The 12,150-nt window shown below is 45.5% G+C and overlaps 1 protein-coding gene across 1 annotated transcript in view; it reads left to right on the top strand.

The window, feature by feature from the left end:
• Positions 1-12,150, top strand: part of PRKCH (protein kinase C eta) — a 219,263-nt gene that overhangs the window by 121,513 nt on the left and 85,600 nt on the right. The window contains exons 6-9 of the mRNA XM_078053787.1: positions 1,716-1,845; positions 4,073-4,200; positions 7,112-7,255; positions 7,442-7,615. Coding sequence (XP_077909913.1) covers positions 1,716-1,845; positions 4,073-4,200; positions 7,112-7,255; positions 7,442-7,615 — 576 coding nt within the window. The remainder of the gene's footprint in view (positions 1-1,715; positions 1,846-4,072; positions 4,201-7,111; positions 7,256-7,441; positions 7,616-12,150) is intronic.

A 12,150-nucleotide genomic window follows, 5' to 3' on the forward strand; every position in this document is an offset into this window, starting at 1 on the left:
GATGTAGTGTTCCATGATTCATTGTTTGTGCATAACACCCAGTGCTCCATGCAGAACGTGCCCTCTTTAATACCCATCACCAGGCTAACCCCTCCTCCCACCCCCCTCCCCTCTAGAACCCTCAGTTTGTTTTTCAGAGTCCATCGTCTCTCATGGTTCGTCTCCCCCTCTGATTTCCGCCCCCTTCATTCTTCCCCTCCTGCTATCTTCTTTTTTTTTTTTCTTAACATATATTGCATTATTTGTTTCAGAGGTACAGATCTGAGATTCAACAGTGTTGCACAATTCACAGCGCTTACCAGAGCACATACCCTCCCCAGTGTCTATCACCCAGTCACCCCATCCCTCCCACCCCACCCCCCACTCCAGCAACCCTCAGTTTGTTTCCTGAGATTAAGAATTCCTCGTATCAGTGAGGTCATATGATACATGTCTTTTTCTGTTTGACTTATTTCAGTCAGCATAATACCCTCCAGTTCCATCCACGTCGTTGCAAATGGCAAGATCTCATTCCTTTTGATGGCTGCATAATATTCCATTGTATATATATACCACATCTTCTTTATCCATTCATCTGTTGATGGACATCTTGGCTCTTTCCACAGTTTGGCTATTGTGGACATTTTTCAGCCTCAATCTTAAAATGGGATTCATATTTCCTTCACGTGCCTTTTTGTGAGGCTTCCACAAGATAGAATTGATGTGTCAAGTGTTTGTTAACTGTAAATTGTGCTTCCTCAATAAGGTGACTATTAGCCTTCTCCAGTGTCTTCCAAAATTTCCAGGAGGATGCACTTCTGTGTATAAATGCTTGACTCTCATCCTCGTCACGGGCACTGCATTCAGCTGGGGTGGGCACATTCTACATTGTGGAGATAGAAAGCAGCTGGAATATTGCTGACAATGAGCCGCAGGTTTACAGATGCATCGGGGAGTCTGACTTTGAGCTCAGCGATTGCTTATTGTACACATACAGGATTGCTAAAGAGTACTTGCAGAGGCATGAGCCACAGCTTTTATGAGAAAGAGACCAGCAGAGTTCCAAGAGGAGTCATAATTAGCCCACTCCTTGTCCCGTGTGGATCTGTTGTCACCTCAAATGGTGACAGAGACTGTAGTGCATATGCCTACTCTAATTATTTGTTGGAAACAGTTTGTGAGATGAAACCAGGACCCGTGCCCTCAGACTGTAAAATGCAAATGGCAGGCACAGCCCGGGAGGGCTGAGTAAGCTGCTAGGATGTCACTTTGGAGTGAATTCCTTCTGTGGTTCCGTGCTCGCTGGGTGCCACCTTCTCCCCCAGGCCCCCACCAGCACGATATCTGGAAAAACCTATGCTAACAGCAAGTGTATATGGTCTATAAGAGACCTGTTTAATCCTGCAGTTAAAAGGGTTTAGGAAATAGACATGGGCATGAGGGAGTTGGCAGGGAGAGAAATACAGCCTGAATATAAACGATGATAAAAAAGGTTTTCATTCCTATTTATCTCCCAAAATGGTGAACGATCTAATGCCCACTACACCCTTTCTTTTTAGTCTTGTTGATTAGAAAATGTGCTCAGCCTGGTGAGGAAAGCCTGAGTACAGTGAAATAATCTCCCCAGCTCAGATGTCATGGTAACACATTGTGTTTGGGGGGCTCCTGTTACAGTTTCTACAAAAGATGCTGGCACGGCATCCTAGGTCTTGTCCTTCTGCTTCCTTTTTTTATAGATTGCTGAACAGAGGTTCGGAATCAACATCCCGCACAAGTTCAGCATCCACAACTACAAAGTGCCAACCTTCTGCGATCACTGTGGCTCGCTGCTCTGGGGCATCATGCGACAAGGACTTCAGTGTAAAAGTGAGATGCTGGGGTGCTGGGTACCCACTTCACAAGAACACCGCACTGCAAGCTTTCGGAGTTCTGTAGGCTCAGCTTCTGACCCAGGACCGATGGTTATAGGCACTTTGTAAATTAGATCTTCGTAGTTCTAGGTGCATGTGTCCCTCGTCAGGCATGTAAGAAGAGCCACATCTGGTTCAAAGATTTCCTAACTGTAGATCCAGTCAGTTGTTAAATTCAGTGATCTATCTGGCTAGCTGTCAGCTGCTTAGTGCTGAGGGCCTGCTAGTTGCTGTGTATTTTCATAGGTATTTGAAAGAGGGAAAAATGGGATCTTGGTCAGAAATGGAAGGTGGTAGGAGGTGAGGTGGCCAAGAGAGAGGCTTTGGTTATGAGTAAGAACTGGCAGGAGAGTAGGTCTAGTGACCTCGCCAGAAATAAGCAGGAATGGAGTCAAAGCTCAATGAGAGCTGCCCTGGGTCTTCTCAAAGAGATCGCTAGAGATTGGAGAGGTAGGTGGGGTGAAGGATGTTTCACCTTTGGCCATGGACTTGCACGTCACTCACTGTGCCCAGGGCAGCCTGAGTTTGGAGCTTTAGCCTTAGCAGAGGGTCTGAGAGTAAGGGGTGATTCCCGTCCTGTTAGGAGCTGGAGAGTTGCTGAGTCTTCTCCCATGGGGTGTTGCTGTAACAATCCGGCTGTCTTGGGGCACAGTTCCCTGCAGAAATACACACGAATTTCAGCCTGAAGCTTTAGATAAATCCTGAGTCACTGGGGGAGGTGGAGTTGATGTCCATGCAGCTGGACAATGTCCATCAACTACCTGCCCTTACCAAGCCTGCTTCTGCTGACAGAAAGGGACTAGCCACTTGTCTTTAGGAAGGGCAAACTCTTTCATCTCTCGAGAACATCATTTCCTAATTCCTTTTTCCTAGATACATGGAGTAATTCTTTTTCAACCCAAACAGCAACCAGCTCGTGTGTAGCTTTGGTTCAGGCACCACTTGACCTTCCGCTGGATGGTCTCCCCTGGGCGTGGGTTGCACCGCAGAGGCCACTTTCTGCCTTTGTATAGTTGTTGCCAACATGCAGAGCCGTGCATGGGGCTCCCCCACGTTGTTCTTGTCCCTCGTGGCCTGGGGGGTCGCACACAGACAGTGATCCATCTGTACTTTTTGCTTTGTTTTGTCACTGGTACTTCAGCAAGGGCACTGCGGGCTTGTGTGTCTCTGTACCCATCTTCCTGAGGGAGGGGGTTTCCCGTGAGGAGCTACTGAAGCTTCAGCCTCAGGGTCCCTCCCTTGCAAGGGCACCTTCCAGAGCTCTCCTCTGGATTGGATATTCTTTTTCTTAAAGAGGGCACCCTAAATCACATACGTTCAGACCCCTCCCACCCCCCAAACCTGGATCCGGGCATGCTTCCAGAGGTGGGTTGACGCTCCAGATACAGGAATTTGTTGCCTTCTGTTTCATTTCTGCCTCCCATCAGCAGGGCCCATGTTAAGAAACTGCGTCAGAACTTCCTGCTGATTAAACCCTGGGTCCCTTCATCATCCCAAGTCCATTTCCTATGCACCAGGAACGTAGCTTGCTTCTCTCTCCTCTTCCAACTGCCATTTACTTTGACCTTTAAAGAAAAAAACCTCGCTTTTCTCCCCCATGAAGTAGTTCAAACCACAGGCTACAAGCACTGAGACCCACAGCCCCACAGGATGCTGTGCCCTGGGCTGGGAGGGCTCCCCAACCACAACAATACTCAGAAAGCAAGCTTCACTTAGAGGTTTTTCTCTCAGAAACACCATCTCCATCCTGTTTGAACAGCGATTTCTGTGTGGCATTTAGATGGCTACCTTTTCTTGAGTGATACAAGGAAAAGCATACAGTCAGTTGACACGCTTCCTTGTTAGTTAATTGACTGAAATGTCGCCGTGATGAACGTTTTGATTTCTATATTGAATCACGCTGTTAAGTCTGCAATGACTATTACACATGATTTAGGTGAATGCCTTTCATCAAGTCAACAGGGAAGAAAGTGGATTTGAAATGTATTATTCGTCAGTATGCCAGGCTCCGTGCTGCTACTGCAAAAAGCAGTGATGAGACAAACGTCAGGGTTTGCTTTGAGTGCATCCAAGCCTGGATCATTCCCCTGTCATAGTCTTTCAGGTGATTAAAGCTCTTTTTTGCAGCATATGTTGACTTGGCTCCTTCCTGAACATGGACTCCCTTCTCTTCCCCCCTCCAGTCTGTAAGATGAACGTGCACATCCGATGTCAGGCAAATGTAGCCCCGAACTGTGGGGTCAACGCGGTGGAGCTCGCCAAGACCCTGGCTGGGATGGGCCTCCAGCCCGGAAATATTTCTCCAACCTCGGTGAGACTTGGCTTTCTTTGACGTATTGTAATTTAGAAGTTGTTCAGATGGGGGTGAGTCCGAATGAGTGCCTGCAGCATAAGCAAAGCTCCTCCTCTCAGCAAACACAATAAACGGATTTATTGTATTTTTTTTAAGACCATTTTGTTCCACAAAAAAGATTCTTTATACAATTATATGACAAGAAACAACAAGCATGCAGATGTAGCAGGAAGTAGAAGAGGGATTTTTTTTTTTTTTAAATCAGCTTCCTGTCAGTGTGGTGTGGTGAAGCTCTGGATTCCAGGGCCCTGGGTTACCCAGCAGCTGAGGTGACGAGCAGCTACGGGCCTCAGCTCCCTCCTCTCTAACGGGGTTGAACGTGAGGATCTCTGAGATTCTCCCCAGCTCTGGAGTCTCACTGTTCTGCAGTTTTTGTTTATGGATTGTGAATTTATCTCTCAAGTTCAGCGACAAACAGGAGTTCCTTCCTCTCGGCTCCTGGGAGTGGGTGGAGTTGTCCTTTGCTTTGGGCGTGTTTTGTCTCGCAGCCTCCCCGAGTGACCTCCACTCACTGTTGACCGTTAGAGCCTCGACCACTTCCCAGGCCCACGTCCTATTGCTGCCTTCCGGGCTGGGAAAGAGCCAGGGCTCCTGTTGTGGCTTCTGAAAGGTGTAGCTTCATATCCGGCTTAGGAAAATACTAGACTTAACTGTTAAATATCTCTGGGTACTTAGGGAAGCGCAATCACTGTCAAGTTCTTGGTCATCCAGAAAATGTCCGTACTCACCACCCCATTTCCTTATTACTGGCTGATTAGGGATTTGGACTGAAATTGTATTCCCTTATTTCAGGGAAGCATCAGCAAAATCTAATGTCTAAGCATGGACAGAAAGGCAGGATGCTGATACCAGGAGGGGGATTTCTAGTGCGTGGGACGGCTGCTCCCAAAGGGCACGGATTAAGGATTTCAGCCTGTACCAGGGCTCCTAAAATGTCATGGGAATAAGATAGACCATGTGGCACAAGCTCTAGAATGGGCAATGCCACTTGTCATTTGTCACTTGAGCCAACGATCTTTAATGTTATGATATTTAAAAATGGAAAAGCCAAAATTACCTGTCATTTGACAGCACAACATGAAACAGAATCTTGAGTCTAGCAAAAGAGAAGAATGGGTTACAAAAAAAAAAAAAAAAAAAAAAAGATTGAGAAATACTGGCTTAAAGTTTTCTAGCCCAACCAGGGGAAGTATTTAAGTGGAGGAAGTGAGATTCAAGCTAGTAAAGTTTTTCTATCTTTGAAATATTTATGATCGGATATCTGGAGGGAGAAACTACTAAAAACAACTGGATTTTTTAAGGTGATCCATTTTATATCTGTAATCACTGTTTTATTGGGTTGAGTAAGTCAAAGCCTTGTAGGTTCAAGCAATTGCACAGTTGTTGTTTGTTTGAAAACATTACTTAGAAGTTGTTCCAGATAAGCTGGGGTTTTTCAGTTAAATAGGTCAAGAACTTCAGAACGTTGGACTTTTGATCTGTTGCCTAGGGGTAGCTCGTCTTATAAATGTCCCAAGGTGGACATCTGCAAGTCATCTTGCCGTCAGGGAGCTCCCTCGCTGTGGCTGGGCTTGGACCAGTGAGCTGCGGTTACCCACAGAGGAGGCCGTGCCTCCTTCCAGTTCAGTATGGTAAGGCTGGAGCTCTCATTGTGCTGGTGGTCAGCTTCCCTAGAGGTTCAGCTGACTGTGTATCCAGAGTCTTCAAGATTTACATTTTGGCCCAAAAGATAGCATTTCCAGAAAGTTAGAGTAAGAAAATAGATGATGCTCATGATCATGATGACGACAGCAGCTCAGTTCATGTGTATTGAATGTGCCAGGCACCAATCTAAGTGCTTTATGTGCTTTCATTCATTCCTCATAATCACTTGTGCATCAGGTGCTATCCCATCCTCTTTGTTAGAAGAAACTGAGGCACAGAGACGATGGGTAGGTAACTTACCCAGAGTTACAGGATTAGGTTACCGAGCTGTGATTTGAACCCAGGCAGCTTGCTTGAGAGCCTAGATTCTTAATCACCCTGCTTTGAAGATTAGCATGCAAGGATGTTCATGATGCTGTTATTTAAACTGGCAGAAGATGGGAGATAACCTGTTTCCAATAAGCAGGGGAATTAATGAATAAACTGTGGTATACCCATGAAACAGAATATTGGACAGCCCTTAACACTCATGTTCTTGAAGGATATGGAAAATACACATGACAAAGTGTTAAATAAAAATGTGTGTTATGAAACCACAATTTTATTATATTTTTAAAAATTAATCAACTGTAAAGATAGATATGTGTGTATGTGTAATGGCTTTTATTTTTTATGTTTTGAGGGGGACCTCATAAGATTGGAAGTATTTAAAATTTTATCCTCCATACATTTGTTCATTATTCTAATTTTTATATTAATTTTTATTTCTCTTATATAATTTTAAATATTGTGTAATAAATATTGCTTCATTCGTTCACATCCTGGTATGGATCCTTTGAGCAAATGCGAAAACCGCTCTTTGAACGAAGTGGACACCAGGTGGCGCTCTTGGAAACTGACCATCCTGTGGAAAGCCACCGCAAGCCACTGGAGGGACCAGACTAAGGCGTTAGTGTTTTATACATTTCCATTTGAGTTAAAACTGAAACTCTCGGTGGCTTGGATATATTTTAAAATGATTCTTTTCCAAATACAGTAAGCACAGATCAGGAGCTGGTACTGTGTAGTTTTGAATGGCAGAACTTGATCACATGTCCAGCTGAATTGATCTTTCCCCATCTGTTGTGTTGAGAGTTGAGGCAGCTAATAAGGTCTTCTCCATCCATAAATGCTTCATGCCCATGCTGTGACTTCTGACTCCCTGTTTTCCTACTCTTCTTTGCAGAAGCTCGTTTCCAGGTCAACTCTAAGACGACAGGGAAGGGAAAACACCAAAGAAGGAAATGGGATCGGGGTTGATTCTTCCAGCCGACTTGGTATCAACAACTTTGAGTTCATCCGAGTGTTAGGGAAGGGGAGCTTCGGGAAGGTGAGTCCTGGCTTCTGAGGTGTCTGGGTTAAAGTAAGCATGCTACATGTATGTTGTTTGAGTGTGCGTGTATGTATTCATGCTCATACTTGCCAAGTGCCGGGCCCATTCTGCCTCATGTGTTCCCACACCCTAAGAATCTCAAGAGTTCTCACGCCTGTGCTTCCTTCTCCTGCTTTGCCACAGGTGATGCTTGCGAGAATAAAAGAAACAGGAGACCTTTACGCCGTGAAGGTGCTGAAGAAGGACGTGATCTTGCAGGATGACGATGTGGAATGCACAATGACGGAAAAAAGGATCCTGTCCTTGGCTCGCAATCACCCCTTCCTCACACAGTTGTTCTGCTGCTTTCAAACACCTGTAAGTAGGACTCAAATTCACCCTCAATGGCCTCCTTTCTTAAAGAGATGCGACAATAGGATGTTGAAGATTTCATAAAGAAGTGCATCAGACTTTTGAGGGATGAACTCTCACTGTAGGGCCAAATGGAGGTACCAGTAACTTCTGATGACCTCTGGGAGAAAGTTGAAATCAGTGAACTAACTGCTACTGTCATGTTCTCCTAGAGAAGGATCATCTTGAGGGTTGAAAAGGTCTTTGTACATAAGTCTTCTCTAACAGTGTGAAGGTTACAGAAGTCTAAGAACAGAGTAAATGTCATGGGCTGCTTATCTTGGTGACTTTGACCTTGGCTCTACCCCTAAGTGCTGAGCTAGTTATGACCTGGACATGAAAGTTCAGATCAGGGTAGGTCCAGAGAGAGAAACTTAATTTGTCAAGTCTCAAGGCATTGCTCCTTGCCTCAATCAGGGACCCTTTGTTTGATTTCTGTGAACTGATCCTGGGATTCAAGTCTGTCTACTCTATCATGGTGTGCAATTAGGAATACTTTTGGCCGCACTTAACAGAATACCCAACGAAGAGCCACGTGATAAACGGAAAGGATGAGTTTAGCTCATTAGTACAACCCCTTTTTTCTTGAAGTCTGGCAGTGACAATGTTAGGGTTGGGTTAGTTGCTCAGTGACATGGGGCATCTTTTCCCCATGGGGTCTCAAGTTATTTGCCACAGTCCTCAACATCACACCTCGTGTGATGGCATCCGAAGCAGGAAGCCCAAGGACAGAGGCACAAGGGCTTTGTGGGCCGCTCTCCTTTTATCAAAGAGACAAGAAATCTTTCTAGAGTTGAGTCACCTGCTCACCCTTAGCTGCACAGGATGCTGGAAGAGCAAATATCTAGCCAAGATAAGCAGGTTTACCCTGATTGGCTTCCACCAACCTTGACTCATCCCCTGGGGCACGGCACTCTGCTGTCTCTTTAGCATTGGACTTGGAACTTGGCTTCTGTCCTCAACAAAGAGGAAAGATGACTCCTGAGAGGGCACCCAGAGGGTCTGCCACAGATATTTCAGAACCTTCTTGAAGTCAAAAGGCATTTTGAGAAAGAGAACCTGGGACACGCTCCTTGTCTCTGCTTCCGTCAGGGCGGTGGAAAGTGTGGTGGGGGCAGAATAGGGACATCCCAGCTGTAGGATGGATCCTGCAGCGCATTTCTAGGGAAAGTGACAGCTAAGCTCGGACCAGAAGGGTGAGTTAGAATGCTGAGGCAAAGAGAATGAAGGTGAACATGCTGTCCAGGGGAACAGCACCTGCACAGGTGTAGTGGTTAGTGAGAGCGAGAGGTGTGAATACCGCTCAGCACGCTTGAAATATGGGGGTTGGGGAGGGGCATAGAGAGAATGGTTGGGGCAGAGGTGACCTGAGCCCTGCCTGAAAGGGTCTTACAGGCTCTGTTAAGGACCTTAGATTTTAGTCCTAAGAGCAAATGGAAGAAATTTAAGCAGAGGAATGACATATCAGATTGTATTTTTTAACTATAAAAAAAGCTAACTTTCTGCAGTGGGTAATAGGAGCATCCTCCAAATAGCCATATCCTTTCTCTGAAAGAAACAACTATTACTAATTTCCTGTGTTGCCTTTCAAAGAGTTTTTTGCACATGAAAGTATACACCCACAACACATAGTATCTATGGTGTTTTTGTTTTTGTTTTTAAACACAGGTGGTAGCATACTCTGCCCACTATTCTACACCTTATTCTTTTAATGTAACAATATATCTTGGAGATTGTGTCATATTTGTACATATCTAGCTGCCTCATTTTAAAAAATAGATGCATAGTATTCTATTTTAAGACCATGGCACAATTTATTTAACTTGTTTCCTATTGTTATGTTTTTAGGTTGTACCTAGTCTTTTATTCCAGTCAATGTTGCATTGAGTCCCCTTGTACGTTTACCTTTACATATTGTTCTATTATTTCTGTATGACACACAACTAGAAGTGGTTATCGCTTGGCCAGTGGTGTGTGCATTGTGATTGAGTCCAGTCGGCCTTCTTCCCCTTAGCAGTGGAAGATGGCTTACATTTTATCACCTATATACCAGGCACTGTTCTAAGTGTCTATGAGCACTGTCTCATTAAATCCTTCGAGGAGCCCTGTGAAGTAAGCACCACTCCCATTTTCCAGATAAGGAGACTGAGACCTAAAGAAACTTAACTCCCAAGAGACAGAGGTTTGGACCCCAGGCAGTCTGACTGCAGAGCCCAGGCTCTTCTCTCTTGCTTGCCGTATTTCTAAATTCACGTTTCCAAGCCATGGGTGAGACCTCTTTCCCCCACTGTCCCATCATGCCATGCAATCTCTCATGTTGATGATCGGAGAGATTTAAAAAATGGTTTCTTCAGAGTTCTCATTGGCATTCCTCTGACTGAGTGAGGCTGAGCATTCACAGATGTTTAAGGGTCACCTGTGTTCACATCTGTGCTCTTAAGGACCACGTGCAGCCTGGAGAAGGGGTGGGCCGGGGAGGCTGGGAGCTGGGAGAGTGAGGATGTACTAGAAGCACGCACACCCATGCCGTTCAAGCATATTGGGAGGAGCTGGGCCGTCAGCTGACAGCTTCATAGGTCCCGGTTGCCCCTGCACTCCTTCCTCCTTCCCCTCCTAGTCTGGACTCCAGAGGGCCACACCCTCCTCACCTCATGGTCTGTGGTTCATTCCAATGGCCCTGGAGCCCACACGGCCCCTGCTGCCTTACCTGATTCTGGGCTGCCCATCTCTGTGGTCCAGGGTTCCTTTGGAGCTCTAGTTGTGCTCATCCTCCCCACTTCCTGGAGAATCCTCAAAATTCTATTTCCTGTGCTCTGTGCTTTGCCTACAAAAAGCCCTCCCCCATCCTCACCTCTCTCATCCAGCTAATATCTCAGAGGGGAATAGGGTGACAGCTCAGGCTTGAAAACACCCTTGTCAAGAAGGATGGTACCATCGGTTGATACCAGTTGTCTGCCTGCATTTCAGGATTGAGCCTCGGGCCCATACCATGAATCAGACAGCCAGACAGGGTTATACTCAGATCATCTGTCCAGGGCCTTGAACCAAAGAGTGGATGGTTTTCTATGACGTTAAGTTAGATGATTTTTACTGGCTGATAACCTTTGAATCAGACAGTTGACAGGCAATTAGTGAACTTAGTCCGGTTGTGCAGTGGCTGTTGTTTCAAGGTATCTAATGAACAAATAAGGAAATGTCTCACACTGAACTCCAGAGGACTTTTACCTTCCAAAGGAAAGACCCGTGATTCTATAGAACAGTCTGAGGTCTCAACACAGATTGTGTTATGGTAGAGTAGAACAGGAAATAAACTTGGAACAGATTGAGAGCCCAATGAAAATAGCATAAACAGTGCAGAATTTTCTAGAAAAATATATTATACAATATAACAAATTATTGGTGGCCACACGAAATTTCCACAGTGTTCAGCACGTGTTAAGCACTGGAGGGGGTCTTTTCCCTAGCGGTAGTTTCACGAGTGGCCACAAGGTGGCAGTCCTTACTGCAAGGTGATTTTATTTCTCCATCAGAGCTAGGAACCGACTTTGGGAGTTAGAATTTGTGTTTGGCAGTAGATGTCTCCAAAGCAAAGGATAAAAGGAATTTTCCCCTGTCCTAAGTCTAGATGATAAAGTAGAGGGAACCACCCTAAAGAACCAAGTGAATTTCTCTCCTGCTGAGCTAGAGAGACGCAATTTTCATTTTGCTGTAGTTTATACCTTCTCTGCAGCTTGCAAGGTATCAGACTTCATAACATGCATGGCATTTATTTGCTGTGCATCTGTCCATCTGTCAGAAATCCCCAGTGACTATGCCCATTTGCAGTTGAAAAACTAACTAGACGGAACAGAAAATGTTAACTACTACAGGGAATCACAGCAGATACATTACTTTGTAGCTACTCAGTTTGGCAGGCCTTGGCCTCTAAAACCAGACGCTAATCCGTGTGTTATGCTGAACTGTTAAGGTCGGCATTTAGAAGTGACCCGAGGTGAGGTATTAGGGTCACACCCAGCTATCTGCCAAGTATCATCTCATTATAAAAACCCTTAGAGAACTGTTATTCCTCTCATGTCCTGCCCTGTGGAATGAAGTGTCTCTGGGGCCCAGAGACAGGGAGTGGGTAACTTGCGGAGGGTCGCTTGGACTGTAAGTAGGGGTGACAAGGCTCATCTCTGGGTCAGGTTGACCCTGGAGCCGGCTCTGTGCCCTGACCCATCATTGCACATGTCCCTGATTCATCCTCTGCCTCAGCACCTCCTGTCTGCCTCGGCTCCCCTCCCACCTGCTGCTATAGAAGCAGCATTTGCCCTTGGACGTGGAAGACCCAAGTTCTTCCAGCTTTGTTTTTCTTGGAGTGGCTCGAGCCTACCTTAAAATTCTTTTGAGCTTTAAAGTTCTCATGGTTAAAATGAAAGCAGGATTGTAGTGAGGGCCAAAGGAGAGAATGCAGAAATGCTTTGTACACGTGCAGCACTATTCAAAAGTGAGTAAGACTCACT

The sequence above is a fragment of the Halichoerus grypus genome, chromosome 8 (genome assembly GCF_964656455.1).
Source record: "Halichoerus grypus chromosome 8, mHalGry1.hap1.1, whole genome shotgun sequence".
In the NCBI taxonomy this organism is placed as follows: Eukaryota; Metazoa; Chordata; class Mammalia; order Carnivora; family Phocidae; genus Halichoerus; species Halichoerus grypus.